This window comes from Rhinatrema bivittatum, chromosome 8 (assembly GCF_901001135.1).
Source record: "Rhinatrema bivittatum chromosome 8, aRhiBiv1.1, whole genome shotgun sequence".
Lineage (NCBI taxonomy): Eukaryota > Metazoa > Chordata > Amphibia > Gymnophiona > Rhinatrematidae > Rhinatrema > Rhinatrema bivittatum.
The window spans coordinates 87,919,585-87,935,904 of record NC_042622.1 but is presented as its reverse complement, the minus strand read 5'-3'; the positions used below and the strand labels follow the sequence as shown (position 1 = coordinate 87,935,904).

At 46.3% G+C, this 16,320-nt stretch overlaps 1 protein-coding gene across 4 annotated transcripts in view; it reads right to left on the bottom strand.

Moving 5' to 3' along the window:
* CFAP77 (cilia and flagella associated protein 77) overlaps positions 1–16,320 on the bottom strand; it is a 574,339-nt gene that overhangs the window by 84,391 nt on the left and 473,628 nt on the right. For all 4 annotated transcript variants that reach the window (XM_029613689.1, XM_029613690.1, XM_029613691.1 and 1 more), the window contains one exon: positions 7,761–7,859. In XM_029613689.1, the coding sequence (XP_029469549.1) occupies positions 7,761–7,859 (99 nt within the window). The remainder of the gene's footprint in view (positions 1–7,760; positions 7,860–16,320) is intronic.

Below are 16,320 nucleotides of genomic sequence, written 5' to 3'. Positions count from 1 at the left end.
TATCAACACTCTCTTTATGGGAGCCAAGGTTAGGGTCTATCCAGACCTTTCCAGGGCTACTCAACAGCGGAGGAAGATGTTTATAAATATGCGCCCTGAGGTTTTAGCCAAAGGGGCAAGTTTCCTTTTAAGATTTCCCTGCAAATGCGTTGTAAAAAATGCTGGAAATACATACATCTTTTTTACGCCCGAATAGCTGAGGCAGTTTCTGGAGGGGGGGACATAATCCATGTATAAGGGGGCATGTAGTAAGTTGAGGCCTATACAGCAGCTTAACGGATATATAATTTCCTTTGTTCTCCTTCGATTTTCCTTGTTTCTCTTCCCCTTGTTTTCCAATGCAAAGCAGTTAAGTAATTTTTAGCTTGTATTGGTGATACATGCGGATGTATGTACAATTTATTTTGATTTTTATTTCTGTATTTCCTTACAAGATTGTCTTGTTATAATTATTTGAAAATTAATTAAATATAAATTTAAAAAAAAAAAAGGTTTGGATAACTTCCTGATGGAGAAGTCCATAAACTTCTATTAATCAATAGGGAATAGCCACTGCTTGTTGCCAGCATCAGTACTCAGGTACCAGTGACTTGGATTGGTCTCTGTTGGAGATAGGATACTGGGCTTGATAGACTCTTGGTCTGACCCTGTATGGCATATCTTTTCTATCTCTATCCTTTTGAGATATGGGCTCCAGAACTGAACTCAATACCCCAGGTAAGGCCTCAGCAAGGACCTATACAAGGGCATTATCACCTCTTTTTTCTTACTGATTATTCCTCTATGCAGCCCAGCATTCTTCTGGCTTTAGCTATCACCTTGTCACATTGCTTCACTGCTTTTAGATCACCAGATTCTATTACCCCAAGGTCCCTCTCGCACTCCATGCACATTAGTCTTTCAGCCCCCATCACATACAGCTCTTTTGGATTACTGCACCCCAGTTGCATGATTCTGCATCTTGGGTGCAGAGTCATGCATCCTTCAAAAAATGGAAGGAGAAAGAATCATAAGGTGAAGGAGAATTTTCCTCAAAGTTGGAAAACAGAATTAGAGGGCAAATGGAAGAAATCTTATCTCTTGAAGAGATGGTGTTCTGAGACTTATCAAGATGCTCACTGAACATTCTGAAAAGGAGATATAGATGACTGGGCATCTAATTAGACAGACAACTTTTCCAAAATGGGCTCTAGAATATTCTTCATATAATTATGGACAAACTCTAACCAAAGCTTTTGGATGAATGGATGAATGGATGATATTCAGGAGGTGGAGGAGGAAGCACCACAGAAGAGCAATCTTTACTCTGATACCAAGATGGGAGGATTGCTTTTCTGAATAGGAAGTTTAGATACAGAATTTCTATGTTGAGCAGTTACTGTTTCAGCACCAAAAGGTTTTGGCACCAAGGCATTTAATGACAATGGCTCCAAGACACCAGTGTCATTGGATAATGGTACCAACTTCATGCGCACAAAGGAGACTCAGCACAAAGTCCTTAATGCTGATGGCAATTTCTTTTCCTTCTTGTGCTTAGAAGCCAAAGTGACATAACTTCAGGATCAAGATGACTCTTACCTTCTAATTTTTGGTACAGGTCTCCATGACCTCTTCTTTTTCTTTTCCACTGATGGGGTGGAATAATTAAATTTCAGTTTAAGATGTCTTTATGCAAGAGCTTGAGGGAACATTTGTCCAATCATGTAATAAGAGAGGCCCAGGCAGTGCAGGCAGAGATACAGAAATCCAAGCTGGACATTTCATGCATGCATTCGGAGCAAAGCTTATAGGACCTTTTCTGCCACATAAAGCTTTAATGGTCACAAGTTAAAAACTAACTTTTTTTTTTAGGAGACTCATAAAAAATAATGAAAAGATCTGGTTGAAAGAAAAATAATAAACTACAATAATGAAGAGATAATAGAAAAATTACCCCAAATTTTGGTGAATCGCAGAGAGAGAGAAAGCAATGAGAAATTACTACTTACTGATAAATTCCTTTTCCTTAAGGTGGATAGATGCATTCAGGACCAGTGGATTATGCACCACTACCAGCAGAAGGAGACGGAGCAAACTGACATCACAAAATATATGGTTCTGCAGTGACATCAGCCAGTCAGTATTCTCTTCAAAAGCAACTGTGGACAGACTAGTAAAAACGTGATTAAAAACAGACAACTGTTTCTGTACTTAACCAACAAGAAACACTGAACTCAGGCAAGAATGTATGTATAATAGTCTAGGGACTGGATGAACACTTACCAGTAATCCCCTGAAACATAAGGCCATACAGGAGGACCATTACATAATCATTCAGCAGCCCAGGGCAGGAAGCTGAATCCATCTATTCATCTTAGGGAAAAGGAAATTATCAGGTAAGTAGTAATTTCTCATTTCCTAGCATGTGGATAGATGAATTCAGGAACAGTGGGATGTACCCAAGCTACTCCCGAATAGGGTGGGAGGCAGTCCGCCATCCAGTCAACACTGTACGTGCAAAGGCTGCATTCTCCCAGGTCTGCACATCCAGATGATAATACCTGGAAAAGGTGTATAAGGAGGACCACATTGCAGCTTGGCAAATGTTGAGGGGAGACAACAATCTAACCTCCGCCTATGACACTGCCTGAGCTCTACTGGAATGAGCCCTAAGCTGAGTAGGCAATGGCTTTTCAGCATCCACATTTGCAGCCGTGACCACCTCCTTAATCCAGCGAGTTATTGTAGCCCGCAAAGCTGGTTCGCCCTGCTTTCCTCCACCATAAAAGACAAACAGGCGATCTATCTTTTCAGAAAGGTTTAGAAACCTCCAGATGCCTCACGTCATGACTCTTGACATCCAAGGAACCCAACAGGCGATATTCTTCTGCATTTCTTTCCTTATCTAAGGACGTCAAGGAAATGGACAGATTCAAGTGAAAATCCGAGACCACTTTAGGCATCACCCAAAGGAACGGCTCCCGGCAAGACATGGCCTGCAGCTCGGAAATTCGATGCGTAGAACAAATCAACAGATGTTTTCAAGGTCAATAACCACAAGGAAAGGCTATGCAGCGGTCGAAACATAGGGCTGGCCAAGGAATCCAACACCAGTTAAGATTCCACAAGGGAACCTGTAACCGCAAGGGAGGATGAAGATGTTTCACTCCCTTCAAGAAATGAGCCACATCAGGATGGGACAATAAGGATTCACCATTCACCTGGCCCCTGAAACAGGCAAGAGTCACAACCTGTACCTTCAAGGAATTAAGAGCCAACCCTTTATTTAATCCATCCTGCAAAAATTCCAAAATGAGCAGGATCTTAACTGAACGAGGAAGAACACCTCGATCCTCACTCCAAGCCTCAAACCCGCACATAGGCTAAGGAAGTGGAGAACTTTTGAGCAAGGTGGCAATCACCACAGAAGAATATTCATGCTTCAACAAGCAATCCCTCTCAAAGGCCATACTGTAAGGCAAAAGTGAGTCGGATCTTCGTGAAGGACAGGCTCCTGCTGCAACAGTTTCCTCTGTGGTGGAAGACGAAGGGGGGTCTCTCACAGTTCTGCATACCATAATCTTCTGGGCCAATCCGGTGTCCACCAGGAGCACCAGCCCTGGTGGACACCGGATTGGCCTTAAAACTATTCTGTCCAACATTCACCACAGGGGAAAGGCAAACAGCAGCTTGTCTTCCAGCCAGACCTACATGAGAGTATCAATACCCAAGGACTTTGGATCTCTCGTGTGCCTGAAGAATTTAGGAACATTCGCATTGCGAGAAGTCGCTAGCAGGTCTATAAATGGAAGGTCCCAACAATCCATTATCAGCTGGAATGCCTTGCCAACAATACCCATACTCCTGGGTCCAGACTCTCCCTGCTGAAAGTCTGCTTTTACATTGTCTTTTCCTGCAATGTGCAATGCTGAAATCACCTGAAGATGCATTTCTGCCCATTCCATAAATTGGTCTATCTCCTGCAATACCTGCTGGCTCTTGGTTCCTCCCTACCAATTGATGTAAGCCACCGTCATCGCGTTGTCCAACATTCGGACTGCTCGACCCTGCAGTCTGCTGCTGAACTGCAAGCATGCCAGCTGGACTGCCCAGGCTTCCAGACAATTGATGTTCCAGAGAGACTCCTCTGTATTCCAGCACCCTTGTGCCATTAGTTACTGACAGTGAGCTCCCCAACCTTGGAGGCTCGCATCCCTCATGAATACCAACCAGTCCAGCAATATAGAGAAACTCCCTTTCTCAGATGATCCACTTGTAGCCACCAATGGAGGTGAAAGCAGACTTCCATTAGCAGGTGGAGCCGAATTGAATAGTCCTGAGACTGCGGGTTCCAACGAGACAGCAGGGAGAGCTGAAGGGGACACACATGCGCCCTTGCCCACGGCACCACTTCCAGGGTTGCCGCATCAACCTGAGTACCTGTAGATAGGACCACACTGTCGGGTGTATAGTGCTCACCAAGAGATGCACCTGAGAAACCAACTTTTGAATATGAGTCTCTGGCAGGGAAACTTTGCCCTGCATTGTGTCGAATCGCACATCCAGATACTCCAACTACTGAGATGGTTGAAGACTTCTCTTGGCTGGGTTCACCAGAGAACTGAGCTCCTGAAACAAGAAAAACAAGAAGCTTTATGCAAAGACTCCAAAATGGAATTTTTCTTTGGCTCAGACATGGAATCTGCTCCAGGAACTTCCAGCATTTTCAGTGTCTGGGAAATCAGGGCCGGCAATTCATCTCTATGAAAGAACCACAGCATAATCCTAAACGGTTCTAATCCTGGAGGAATTTCCCAGTCCTCCAGAGTCAGGATTTGCCTCATCATCAGTGCCCTCTGGATTCCTGTCAGGAACACCTGCAGCTCAAGGAGTACTTTGACGCTTAAACGTAGTACCAGAAGATGGAGATGTCATCGCCTGAGAGACTGACCTGACAGGATTGGATGGGGCTGAGGACTGTGCCTGAAGAAAGGATTGCAATCCCTGAAGAAATTCTACCCAAGAAAAGGCAGAAGGATCCAGCCAAAACCAGGAGGCACCTGTGCTGTGCCCATTGAGCTGCCAACCCCTGCTGAGGAACCAGTCAAGGGAGTTCCAATATCAAGCGCTTCTCCTGACACATCTTTACTCATAACCTCATCAGGCTGGAAAGAACCAGGCTTAGTAAAATCAGAGGAAGATAATTCTCCCTGAGCCTCTAAACAGCACTGGCAGAAGTTAGAGGGTACACCAGGCTGAAACGCCGGAATATGCCAGGCGGCGCACAAGGCAAAGTGCTTAGGCTTCTTGGCTATAGGCATCATAATATATATATATATATTTTTTTTTTAATGTACATTTTTATTGGTCAGATTAAACAAGCAACATATAACAGCAACTATGTTAGATCAATACAGATTTCAAGTAAGAAACCCTGATGATAATATATATATTTTTTATTTGCCCAAAATACTTTTGGGCATATCCAAGAGCTAGGTGTACAAAAAATTGGGCATCTCAAGACTTGGCACCACAAGGCTAAACGTCTCAACTTAAGTGAACACAAACGTATGCCCAGTTTGTGTGGACAAGATAAGCATGTGTCCAAGCCAGACACTGCTTAACCTGGACGCTTCAACTGACTCTCAACTAAGTGTCCAAAACCTGGATGCAAACCTGAAGGCTCACCGAGATGCACCACTGAACTGCTGTCCTATAGAGGGCAGCCGAATGTGTAGGCAAAACGCGCGAAAACACTGTTGCGGCTTACTATGTGGCACTTAGTGGAAAAGCCTTATAGTGGGGCCTAGCCACTCAACCCACCAGGCTGCCTCTGTCCTTGAACCCTCCTCAGGGCAGGATGAATGTTGGAACAGCGTGTCAAGCTCAGAGACTGGGGAAGGGGAATCCCTCAACAACCCTCCTTCATGTCTCTGTAAGGTACCTTTTTTTTTCTGAAGCTTTCCTGAGCTCAGCCCTTCCTGGCTGAATGCAGAGATGGTTTTCGGCTGCACGGAGGGGAAAGGGCATCCACTGTCACCGCCGTGCTTGGCTTCCTGCACCTGCTTCCTTTAAGCTGTACAATCAGCTAAGTCCAGCCGACTGAAAAACCAGCTACTGGAGTTAGGCACACATGTGAGGAATCATGGAAATCACCTCAGTAATTCTCAACTGAGGGAGGGACCATTTGGTATCATCCAGGAGAGCGGCGCCTTTTCTTTTTAAAATTCTCTTTCTAAAATCTGAAGCAATGCCCAGAAGGGAGATGCACATCCACCATCTGCTGGAGATGGAGAATACTGGAGGGCTGATGTCACTGCAGGACTATATATACTGTGCCATCAGTTTGCTCTGTCTCCATTTGCTGGTAGAGGTGCATAACTCACTGGTCCTGAATCCATCTATCCACATGCTAGGAAACACCCTTTCGCTTCAGTGGAAGAAAACCAACTGAGGAGACTTGTATGGTGGCAGCTTTCTGAGCTCTGAGACAGCACATTTCATAACAGTACTGTCCACTGATGTCACCCACTTAGGTGGCTGAATTAAGTCCTACTTGTTCACAGGGAACTACAGTCTATCATACATTTCCTGTATCTGTTAGTTCATCCTATCAGTTGATCACACTGTAGCACATTATTCAATCAACATCCATAATTGATCTGCATTGGGCTCGGCACCAATGTGCTATATCTGAGGATGGCTGAGTTCTGTGGATAAGTAAGGAACCTGTTGCTAGGCAGACTGGAACAGTTAGCCACCTCACTATCAGCTTTTTACTGCAAGCAGTGATGTTTCTTGATTGCTGGCTCCCAATTTAGTGAAAGTTCTAGGAGCACCAGCAGGACTCTGCACAAGGAGTTTTCCTGCCAGTTCCTGGCTCCAAAGATAGCAACAGTATCATCCTACTATTGGGCTGATACAGTAAGACGCGCGGGAGAGCCAGCGAGCGCCCACTCTCCCGACGCGCACCCAGGCCATTCTCCTGGGTGCGCGATTCAGTAAAAAAACATATGCAAATTAGGGCCCACGGTAAAAGGAGGCGCTAGGGACACTAGCGCGTCCCTAGCGCCTCCTTTTTGACAGCCAACACTCAATTTTACCGGCGTCGGTTCTTGAACCCACTGACAGCCACGGGTTCGGAAAATGGACGCCGGCAAAATTGAGCGTCCGTCTCCCAACCCGTGGGCAGATTTTTAATTTTTTTTATTTTTGGGGCCTCTGACTTAATATCGTTATGATATTAAGTAGGAGGGTGTACAGAAAAGCAGTTTTTTCTGCTTTTCTGTACACTTTCTCAGTGCTGGCTGAAATTAACTCCTGCCTTTGTATCGTGCGGGAATAACTAATAGGCCCATCAGCATGCATTTGCATGTTGCGGGTGCTATTAGTTTTGGGGGGTTGGCCGCACATTTTCCACGCGAATAAGGGGTAAAAATAGCGCGTCGAAAACGCGCGGCCAAATGGGGGCTAACAGTGTGAGAAAAAAGGGAATCTTCATCAGCTGTCACTAGCAATAGCATTTTCTCCTATTTTAGCTCCAGCTACTAGAAAGGGACTTGTCTAATGAGGTCACTGTCATGATCATAGTGGTTATTGAGAGCTTAGGCTCTCTTTACAAGTTTTAGCTCAATTTGATAAAGGTCAATAAAGAGAATTACAAAAAGGTAGGGGGACAGGAATGCTTGTCTCCATTTTATCTTTTATATATATCTACAAATAGAAATATATATATATATATATATATATATATATATATATATATATATAATCTTATGTACCTTCTTAAAGCGTGGCAATTGCCACAGCGGTGCTGGATCCACCGGTGGCTGGTATTTCCTGAGTAATGTGGTCCGAGTATCATACAACCTCTTCTGGATCTGAGACCAAAAATAAACAGAAAATTATAAAACAAGAACAATTGAAGGAACAATCAGACAACTGTTCACAAAGCTTAGAGCCTGAAACATTCTGCTATGAAAAATAGAGCAGACCCCCAATATTTTCAGCACATATATCTTACTTTTTATGATGCCACTGTGAATCATATTTGGAATTTTGTATTTTGTAATTAAAGGGACGTGCAGGTGGGTCAGGCTAACATCCAGTTCATGTGTCCATTAAAATAACCCTGTGCTGTAGAGTGATCAGAGCTGGCACACAGTCCAGCAGTCATTTCTTCTTTGAAATGTACCAGGAAGAAAGGTGACTTCAGGTAGTATTCTGTGCATCAGAGGAGTCACTCTAATAGGCTGTTATGTTATAGCAGCGGTTCTCAAACTGGGGGTGAGGCGAAGGGCGAGATGTTTGGTTTAATCTAACTTTTATTGTTGTATATTGTACTGCATTAAAAAAAATAAGTTAATTTTAATTTTTTTCAGTGGTGGTTGGGGGAGGAGGCTTAAAGTATTACAGAGAAGAAAAAGTGTGCGCGGTTGGGGAGTGGGGGAGGAAAGTGATGGCTTAAAAAAATTTGCTCTGTACCATAGGACATATTTCGCTATCATATGTCTAAGACATTTTTTTGAACAAGAGCCACTGAATGTGTGATGGACCAGGCCATTTTCCATCACAATAATAAATGCATATTTTCTTATTTGTAATCAGCAATTTGCCTAACATGTCAGCCATAAAAAAGCAGCTAATTAAACAAACTATGCATTCTTGCTCTTAAAGTATAAAACATGACTTGTAAAAGCAATAATCCCTTTCAAATTGGTCATTACCATATTAACTTGACTCTTCCTCAAGCCATTAACTAATAAAGCAGACATTGGCTGCTGCTAAATGGCATTTAGATATTGCTCTGCTCCCAAGTGCTGTATTTCACTTACAAGCAATAAGTGCCTGGGGGCTGGGGAAAGATAAAGAGAACAGTTCTCAAACATTGCTCTAATATATGTGCGATTTTTATGGGGAGGGTGTAGAAAAGCATAGGTAGTTCCAAGAAAACCAGACCACGTCTGTTCAACTTTGTATTAAACTCCAATCATAAAGCAATTCTGGGCATAGAAGTCTTGCAGCCTCATGAAAAAACAAACAAACTCCAGAATACTTAGGGATGGGAAGTTTAAAAAACACAGTACCCATAAAAATTATAGTCCAGTCCTGGCCCGCATCAAGCAAGACTTGCTAGATTGGGATCATTTAACTATCTCTTGGGTAGGTCACATAAACCTCATTAAAATGTCATTGTTGCCGAAAGTGCTGTATCTTTTCCATCATCTTCCTTGTAATGTGCTGACCCATGTTTTTACTGATTTACATAAGGCCATGGCTAAATTTATTTGGAAGCAACGTAAACCTCGGTTACTCTTTAGTACTTTGTGGCTTCCCAAAGCTCAAGGAGGCATGGCCCTGCCTAACTTGCGTTTATATTACTGGGCGGCCTGCCTCGTTGGCATGCATCGCTGGTTGCATGGTGGGGAGGCTATGTGGCTGGGCCTGGAAAAAGATCAAGCTGAATTAGTCAGTCTAGCTACTCTTCCTTTTTGGGTCCCTGCCTCTCCGCTGAAGTGTAAAATTAGTCTTATTATTGCCCACACTCTTGCAGTCTGGGGTCAAGTTCAAAAGTTTTTAATTATGGAAGGGGACACTTAGTCCGCTATTGCACCCATACTTGAAAATCCAAAGATAGGTACCTGTAATTTCTCCCCTATCTTCCGTAATTGGAGAGATCAGGGACTTGTCCTTCTCTCAGACTTATGGGACGAAGATGATTTTATGGACTTCTCTGACCTAGAAGCTGAATATGATCTAGGTCAGAAGTCAAGGGCAGCCTTTCTTCAGTTGCAGAACACCCTGGAACATCACTTTGATTTATCTTGCCCTCCATATGTTCTTAACGGGGTAGAGGCAATTCTGAGTGACTCTGGGGCAAGGAAAAAATGTATTGCCTTATTCTATAAGGGCCTTCTGAAGAGTAAATATGGTGTACTTACTTCCCCTAATCTAACTGAGAATTGGAACATAGATTTAGGCCTCATGTTAGATGCTAAGGCCTGGAAGAATATCTGGCAAGAGGTCCATCATGCTTCTATCTGTGTGAGATGTAATGAACTAATGTTTAAGCTGCTCCATCGTATATATCGCACACCTATTTTTTATGCAAAATTTAATCCTGAGGCAAGTACCCTTTACTGGTGAGGTTGTGGGGAGACTGGTTCGTACAAGCATATGTGGTGGTCCTATCCCCACTTGAGACTGTTTTGGTCTCAAGTGATGCAAGCCATTGCTGACCTACTGGGGCTCTCGATACGTCTCACACCCCCTTAGCCTTATTGGGGTGTTAGTCTGGATCAGGTGTACCTGTGAAACATTGCAAATTGGTTGCTCAATTATTGCTAGCCACTTTCTGGAAAGTTGTTCCTAAAATTTCTTACTGGAAGTTCCAAGTGAGGGATTGTAGTGGACCTCGAACAGCTTCATTATGCTTTACAGGGTCAAATGTACAAATATTGTATAATCTGGAATATTTATCATCAGCATCCCTTGTAATTTTACATATGTTGCCTATATCTTTTTGCTTTTATATGTTTTATTCTATATGCCGAAAAGCTAATAAAGAATTAAAAAAAAAATAAAACACAGTACCCGAGCAGATGCATTGTTTTATTCTAGTCTAATGCCTGGCAGGTAGCGATAAATTGGTGCTGTTGCCAACCTGAGGCGGGAAAGGAGAGGAGACACCATCTCCTCCTATGGTGGTCACTTCCTTTCAAACACTGACTGGAGAGGAAGGGTGGAGGTGGGGGTGGGGGTCTGCAGATGGAGGCCAGCCAGCAGTAGGGGCATAAAAGGGAGCAAGCCAGGTGACTTGCCTTCTTTTTCTCCTTTGCTCTGGTCACGGAACAAGGTAAGCATACCATAGGTACTCGGGGCTCCCCTGATGTGGCAGGCTCAATGATCCAGTCCCCCTCCTTGGCCCCGCTTCCCCTCTCCTATTCAGGATTTTCCCCATTCATCCTCCTCTGGAGACTCCTTGGCCTCTTCCACCTCTCCAGCCAGCATTTTATTTTCTTCACCAGGTCTGTTCTGAGCCAGCATGATGAACTGGCAGCAGCTCTTTGTCTTATTTTTTTAACATTCTAGCCTGATTCGGAGAGCCAATACACGCCAACCTTGCTGGCTCTTGTAGCCAACCTGGGCCTGGAAAGGTTCCAATGGGGGATCCTGCCATTACTGACCTGCATCTAGTCCTGTGCCTGATGATCAGACAGTCAGGTCGCCCTCTCGATCTGCCCTCCCCACCACCAAGGCCAGAGCAGCATCAGAGAGTCCCAGGAGGTAGATGAGCAAGCTCTCGTTCCCTACTTCACAGGACTGGCATCCGCTCTCGGCCTTGCAGCCAGAGTATCAAGTTTCCTGTTAACCCCTTTCCTCTCTGTCCACTTGGCTTCCCCTTTTGCTCCTGTGCAGTGGAACTCGAGCAGTGGGGAGTGCCCATTCTGTGTTGCTGGAGAAGCAGCAGTCAGCTCCACCCTTCTTCAGATTCAGGTCCCACTGGGTCCTAGTGCTAGTCATCCTATTTGGGGGAGCTTTGGGAATGAGGGTTTCAGTGGTGCCATACTGTGGGCATCCAGGATGAGGGCCCAGGCACCCTTTCAATTTCCTATGGTGGCTCCCACTGTCCCCTTGGCCTGGAGAAGTGTTGTTGGGTGGGATGAAGAGTTTCTCCAGCATGGTTTGCAAGGAGTGGGCTCCACAATCCTTCTATGTCTAGTACCTCTCCAGCAGCCCCACTGGCTTGGTGGGGCAACAGTGGGGGTGGGGGGAGGTGACAAAGGCCAAGTGGAATTACAGTAGGAGTACCCCTGCAGCAATCAATGGGAGCATAGGAGTTTTTGCCTTTTCATCCACAGAAGCTTTGGCATCTGTAAGTAAGCCATCCTGGCTTCCAGAACAGACATGAGCAGTCATCCTCTTTCACCTTCATGGCACTGCTACTGGGAGGGGATGAGCTCCTGGGAATGCTAAGCTGGAGTGGGAGTAGTCAAAGGATTGGAGGATCTACTCAGGTTCCTCTCCCAACAGATAAAGGCTCTGGCTAGAAAAAAGGGCTGCAGATACATCAGAGAGGGGGTGGAAGTGAACTTCCATGCTGCCATGGAAGGAGATTCCTGCATGGAACAGAACAGCAGTATCGGATGGACGAGATAGTGAGTGTGCAGCAAGAGGTAGGAAAAAGACTGCAGCAGAGCACAGGCAGAAGAAAATGGGGAACAGTGATAAAAAAGGGGTTCTCAGAAATGGCAGAAGGAAACTAGTGGGGTGAAACCCCATGAGGTATGGGAAATCGGGAGCAGTAGCGGAGGGAGTCATCTGAGTCAGATAGCTCTAATGATGCTTCTACCACCTCTCTGGGCTTAGATGGGTAAGGTCAGGTCATTATTATGTGATTGGTCTCTGCTGTAGGAGGATATGCCACTGAGGATAACAAGAAAAATGTGGAAGCGAAAGTTTATAGACATGTTCTCCTTACTGGAGAGCTTCATCAAGAGAACAGGGAAACATGGTAAGAAAAAAGGTTCCTACAGTCGTAGAGTGAAGGTAGCCAGGAATATTGATAACTGGACCTTGGCCTTTATAGTTGTCCAAGCTGATTGGGGACATGCTTAGTTACAGGGCTGCCGAGACCATGAGAGGTGGGAGTGGTTCAATTATGATAATAAGTTTAGAAAGAGGATGGAGGGAGATAAGCAGTTATCCTGGAGGAGGAGAACATTGACTAATGAAGGAAGGAGATGGAAAGGAAGGGGAAGAGCCATGAGGGGGTCCTTTTAAGGCCACAATCCAGCCGCAGGAACCCCTTCACAGGGACATAGTAAAATAATAAATATCAGCAGATAAAGACCAAAATGGGCCATACAGTCTGCCCAAAAAGTTTTTTAATAACTACCACTCCATGCTAGTTACCCTCAAACTTTCTGTTAAGGGTAGTAACTGCCACTCCATACAGGTTACATCTCAAAAATTCTGTTAAGGGTAGAAAGATAATCAGCAGGTTGCCCAAAGGACATCTTTTACAAGTTTTACAGTGTGACATGCCTTTATCAAGAGTCCTGCAAGTTCAAACATGTGTGGTTCTGTTATGTTCGTGGACCCTTGAGCTGGTTGGAACCAAAGATGGAGTGCTGTAGAGGTCCACAGCAAATGTCCCAACCAGGAGGCGGTTCGGAAGCTCAGTGCTGGCTGACGCTCTGATCTGCGGAGAAGTCCTTGCGACCAGGACTTAGACCCTTACTGGATGAATGGATTGTGTTGGACCGGAGAGGAAGAAGACTCTTCGTCCTGGAGACCGGTACTCCTCCGGGAGGGGCCCTTAGGAGTCCAGCCGCTGGGACTTAGGAGATTCACCCTGGAAGCCGAAGTCCCCCCAGGAGGAGCCCGTAGGGACACGGCCGCTGGGACTTAGGCGACTTCCTGTCGATACAGGTGGTCCGGATGCAGGCGCCTCCTGCAGGTCGTGGTTCCGGACGGCTGGCGCCTCCAGCAGGTCGTAGGAAATCCAAAGTCAGTCCAGGAATCGAAGTCCAAAGATGCTTCGCAGCCAGTCCAGGGGTCGATATCCAGAGAGCGATCCGCAGCCAGTCCAGGGTCGGAGCCAGAGAGTGATCCAAAAGCCAGTCCAGGGTCAGAGCCAGAGAGCGATCCAAAAGCCGGTCCAGGAATCAGAGCCAGAGAGCAATCCAAGTCAATCCAGAGGTCAAAGCCAAAAGAATCCTCAGCAAAGGGAAGGCAGAAGCAGGACGAAGCAATCAAGACCACAGCAGGCACACAACGACTCCAGGAACCTTGTTGCAAGGCACTGGAGAGCTGTAGGAGCAGGGTAGAAATACCCTGAGCGTCTGACGTCATCACAGGTTTTTTCCCGCGCTGGCCCCTTTAAGACTCAGCCCTCTTCGCGCACGCGCGTCTAGAGGGCGGGGCCAGCGACGGAAGTCGGCAGCGTCTCTGATGCTGTGCAGGAGCCGCGGCAGGCAGCGATTTCGGCACAGCAGTGTGTGGGGCTCTACTATCCGCCCGGAGCTGCCTCGGGGTAAGCGAGGGAACCGGGAGCCGACCCGATTTTGTAACAGTACCTCCCCCCTTACGCCCCCTCCCTGAAGGCTTGGGTTTCCCCGGATGGTCAACATGAAACTGGTGAAGAAGATTCTTATCCAAGATATTAGAGGCTGGCTCCCAGGAGTTTTCCTCAGGACCATATCCCTCCCAGGAAAGGAGGTACTCCCACCGACGGCGATGGAATCGAATGCCCAAAACGTCCTGTACAGTATAAATGCCCTCCCCATCAGCTTCAGTGGTAGTGGGGGCTGGAGGTGTGTTATGGAAGGGAGAGAGCACCAACGGTTTAAGCAAGGACACGTGAAATACGTTATGTATCCGTAGAGTGGACAGTAAACGTAGACGGTAGGATACTGCCCCTACCCGTTCCAGGACTGTGAATGGGCCCACATACTTGGGAGCTAATCGCATCGACGGAATCCGTAGGTGAAGATTTTTGGTACTTAACCAGACTTTACTGCCTGGGAGGAAGATCGGAGCTGGTTGTCTTTGACGGTCGGCATATTTCTTTGCGTTAGCTGAGGCAAGGCGAAGTTTCTCCTGAGTGGAAGTCCATAGGGATTGCAGCTGTTGGGCGGTGAGCTGGGCCGCCGGAGAGGTAACGGACAGAGGCAACGGCAAAGGAGGTCTAGGGGTCTTTCCATAAACAAGCTGAAACGGAGACTGGTCGGTAGCTGAGTGCTTATGACGATTGTAAGAGAATTCGGCCCAAGGTAAGAGGGCGACCCAGTCATCCTGCAAGTCCCCAACAAACGCACGAAGGAAGGTCTTTAGTGTCCGGTTGGTCCGCTCAACCTGGCCATTGGCCTGCGGATGGAAGGCTGTAGTAAGATCCAAGCGCACCCCAAATTTCCGGCACAATGAACGCCAGTACTTGGCCGTAAACTGCGGCCCACGGTCAGAGGAAATATGTAAAGGTAGACCATGTAAACGAAATACATGATGTATGAAAAGATTGGCCAGTTCCGGTGCAGAGGGTAGCTTGGCGAAAGGCACGAAATGAGCCATCTTGGAAAAGTGGTCGACTGTAACCCAGATCACCGTCTTATCTTCCGAAACAGGCAGATCCACAATGAAGTCGGTGGAAAGGTGGGTTCATGGCTCCGTAGGAGTGGGCAGTGGCTGCAAAAGTCCCCAGGGACATCCATGGAAGGGTTTGTTTCGAGCACAGTTGGGACACGACTGGACATACTGCCACCAGTAAAATTCAGTCAGGAGTTCTAGGGTCCGGGTGATACCTGGATGTCCGGCGGTCAATGAATCGTGGGCCCAGGCTAAGACCTTCTTTTGAGAACGCGTGGGCACCACTGTTTTACCTGCCGGAGCCACTTCGGAAGCCGCTAACAAGACCCTGGCCGGGTCCAGGATGTATTGAGGCGGGTTATCTGCATCCTCAGGTTCAGATGTCCGAGAGAGAGCATCCGCTCGGAGGTTCTTGGCTGCTGGTCTGTACCGCAGGGAGAAATCGAAGCGACTGAAAAAGAGGGCCCATCTTGCCTGCCGCGGATTGAGGCGTTGAGCCCGACACAAATATTCAAGATTTTTGTGATCGGTGTAGACGATAACAGAATGGAATGCTCCCTCCAGCCACTGACGCCACTCTTCGAACACCAGCTTAATCGCCAGCAACTCTTTGTCTCCAATGCCATAATTCCTCTCTGCAGGAGAAAATTTTCGAGAATAGAATGAACAGGGCAGAAGTTTACCTTTGGCAGAGAGCTGGCTTAGAACTGCCCCAACTGCAGTATCCGAGGCGTCCACCTCTACGATGAATTGACGCTGGGGGTCTGGATGGCGTAGGCAGGTGTCCTGAAGAAATGCCTCTTTCATGTCATGAAAGGCCTGTACGGACGAGGTCGGCCAGTTCTTGGCATCTGCTCCCTTCTTGGTGAGAGCGATTAAAGGAGCCACCTTCTGAGAATACTGTGGTATAAATTGCCGTTAGAAATTGGCGAACCCCAGGAAACGTTGGAGGGCTTTCACCCCCTGCGGCTGTGGCCAAGTCTTAATTGCAGCAACTTTCTTAGGATCCATCAAAAAACCAGTGGAAGACACAATATATCCTAAGAAAGGTAATGACTCTTGCTCGAAAATACATTTCTCAAATTTAGCATAGAGTTTGTTCTCTCGAAGCTTTAGCAGTACTTGTCGAACATGTTGTCTGTGCGTTTCTAGGTCCTTGGAGTAAATAAGGACGTCATCAAGATAAATGATGACCGATGAGTGCAACATGTCCCTAAGAACCTCATTCATAAGGTTTTGAAAAACCGCCGGGGA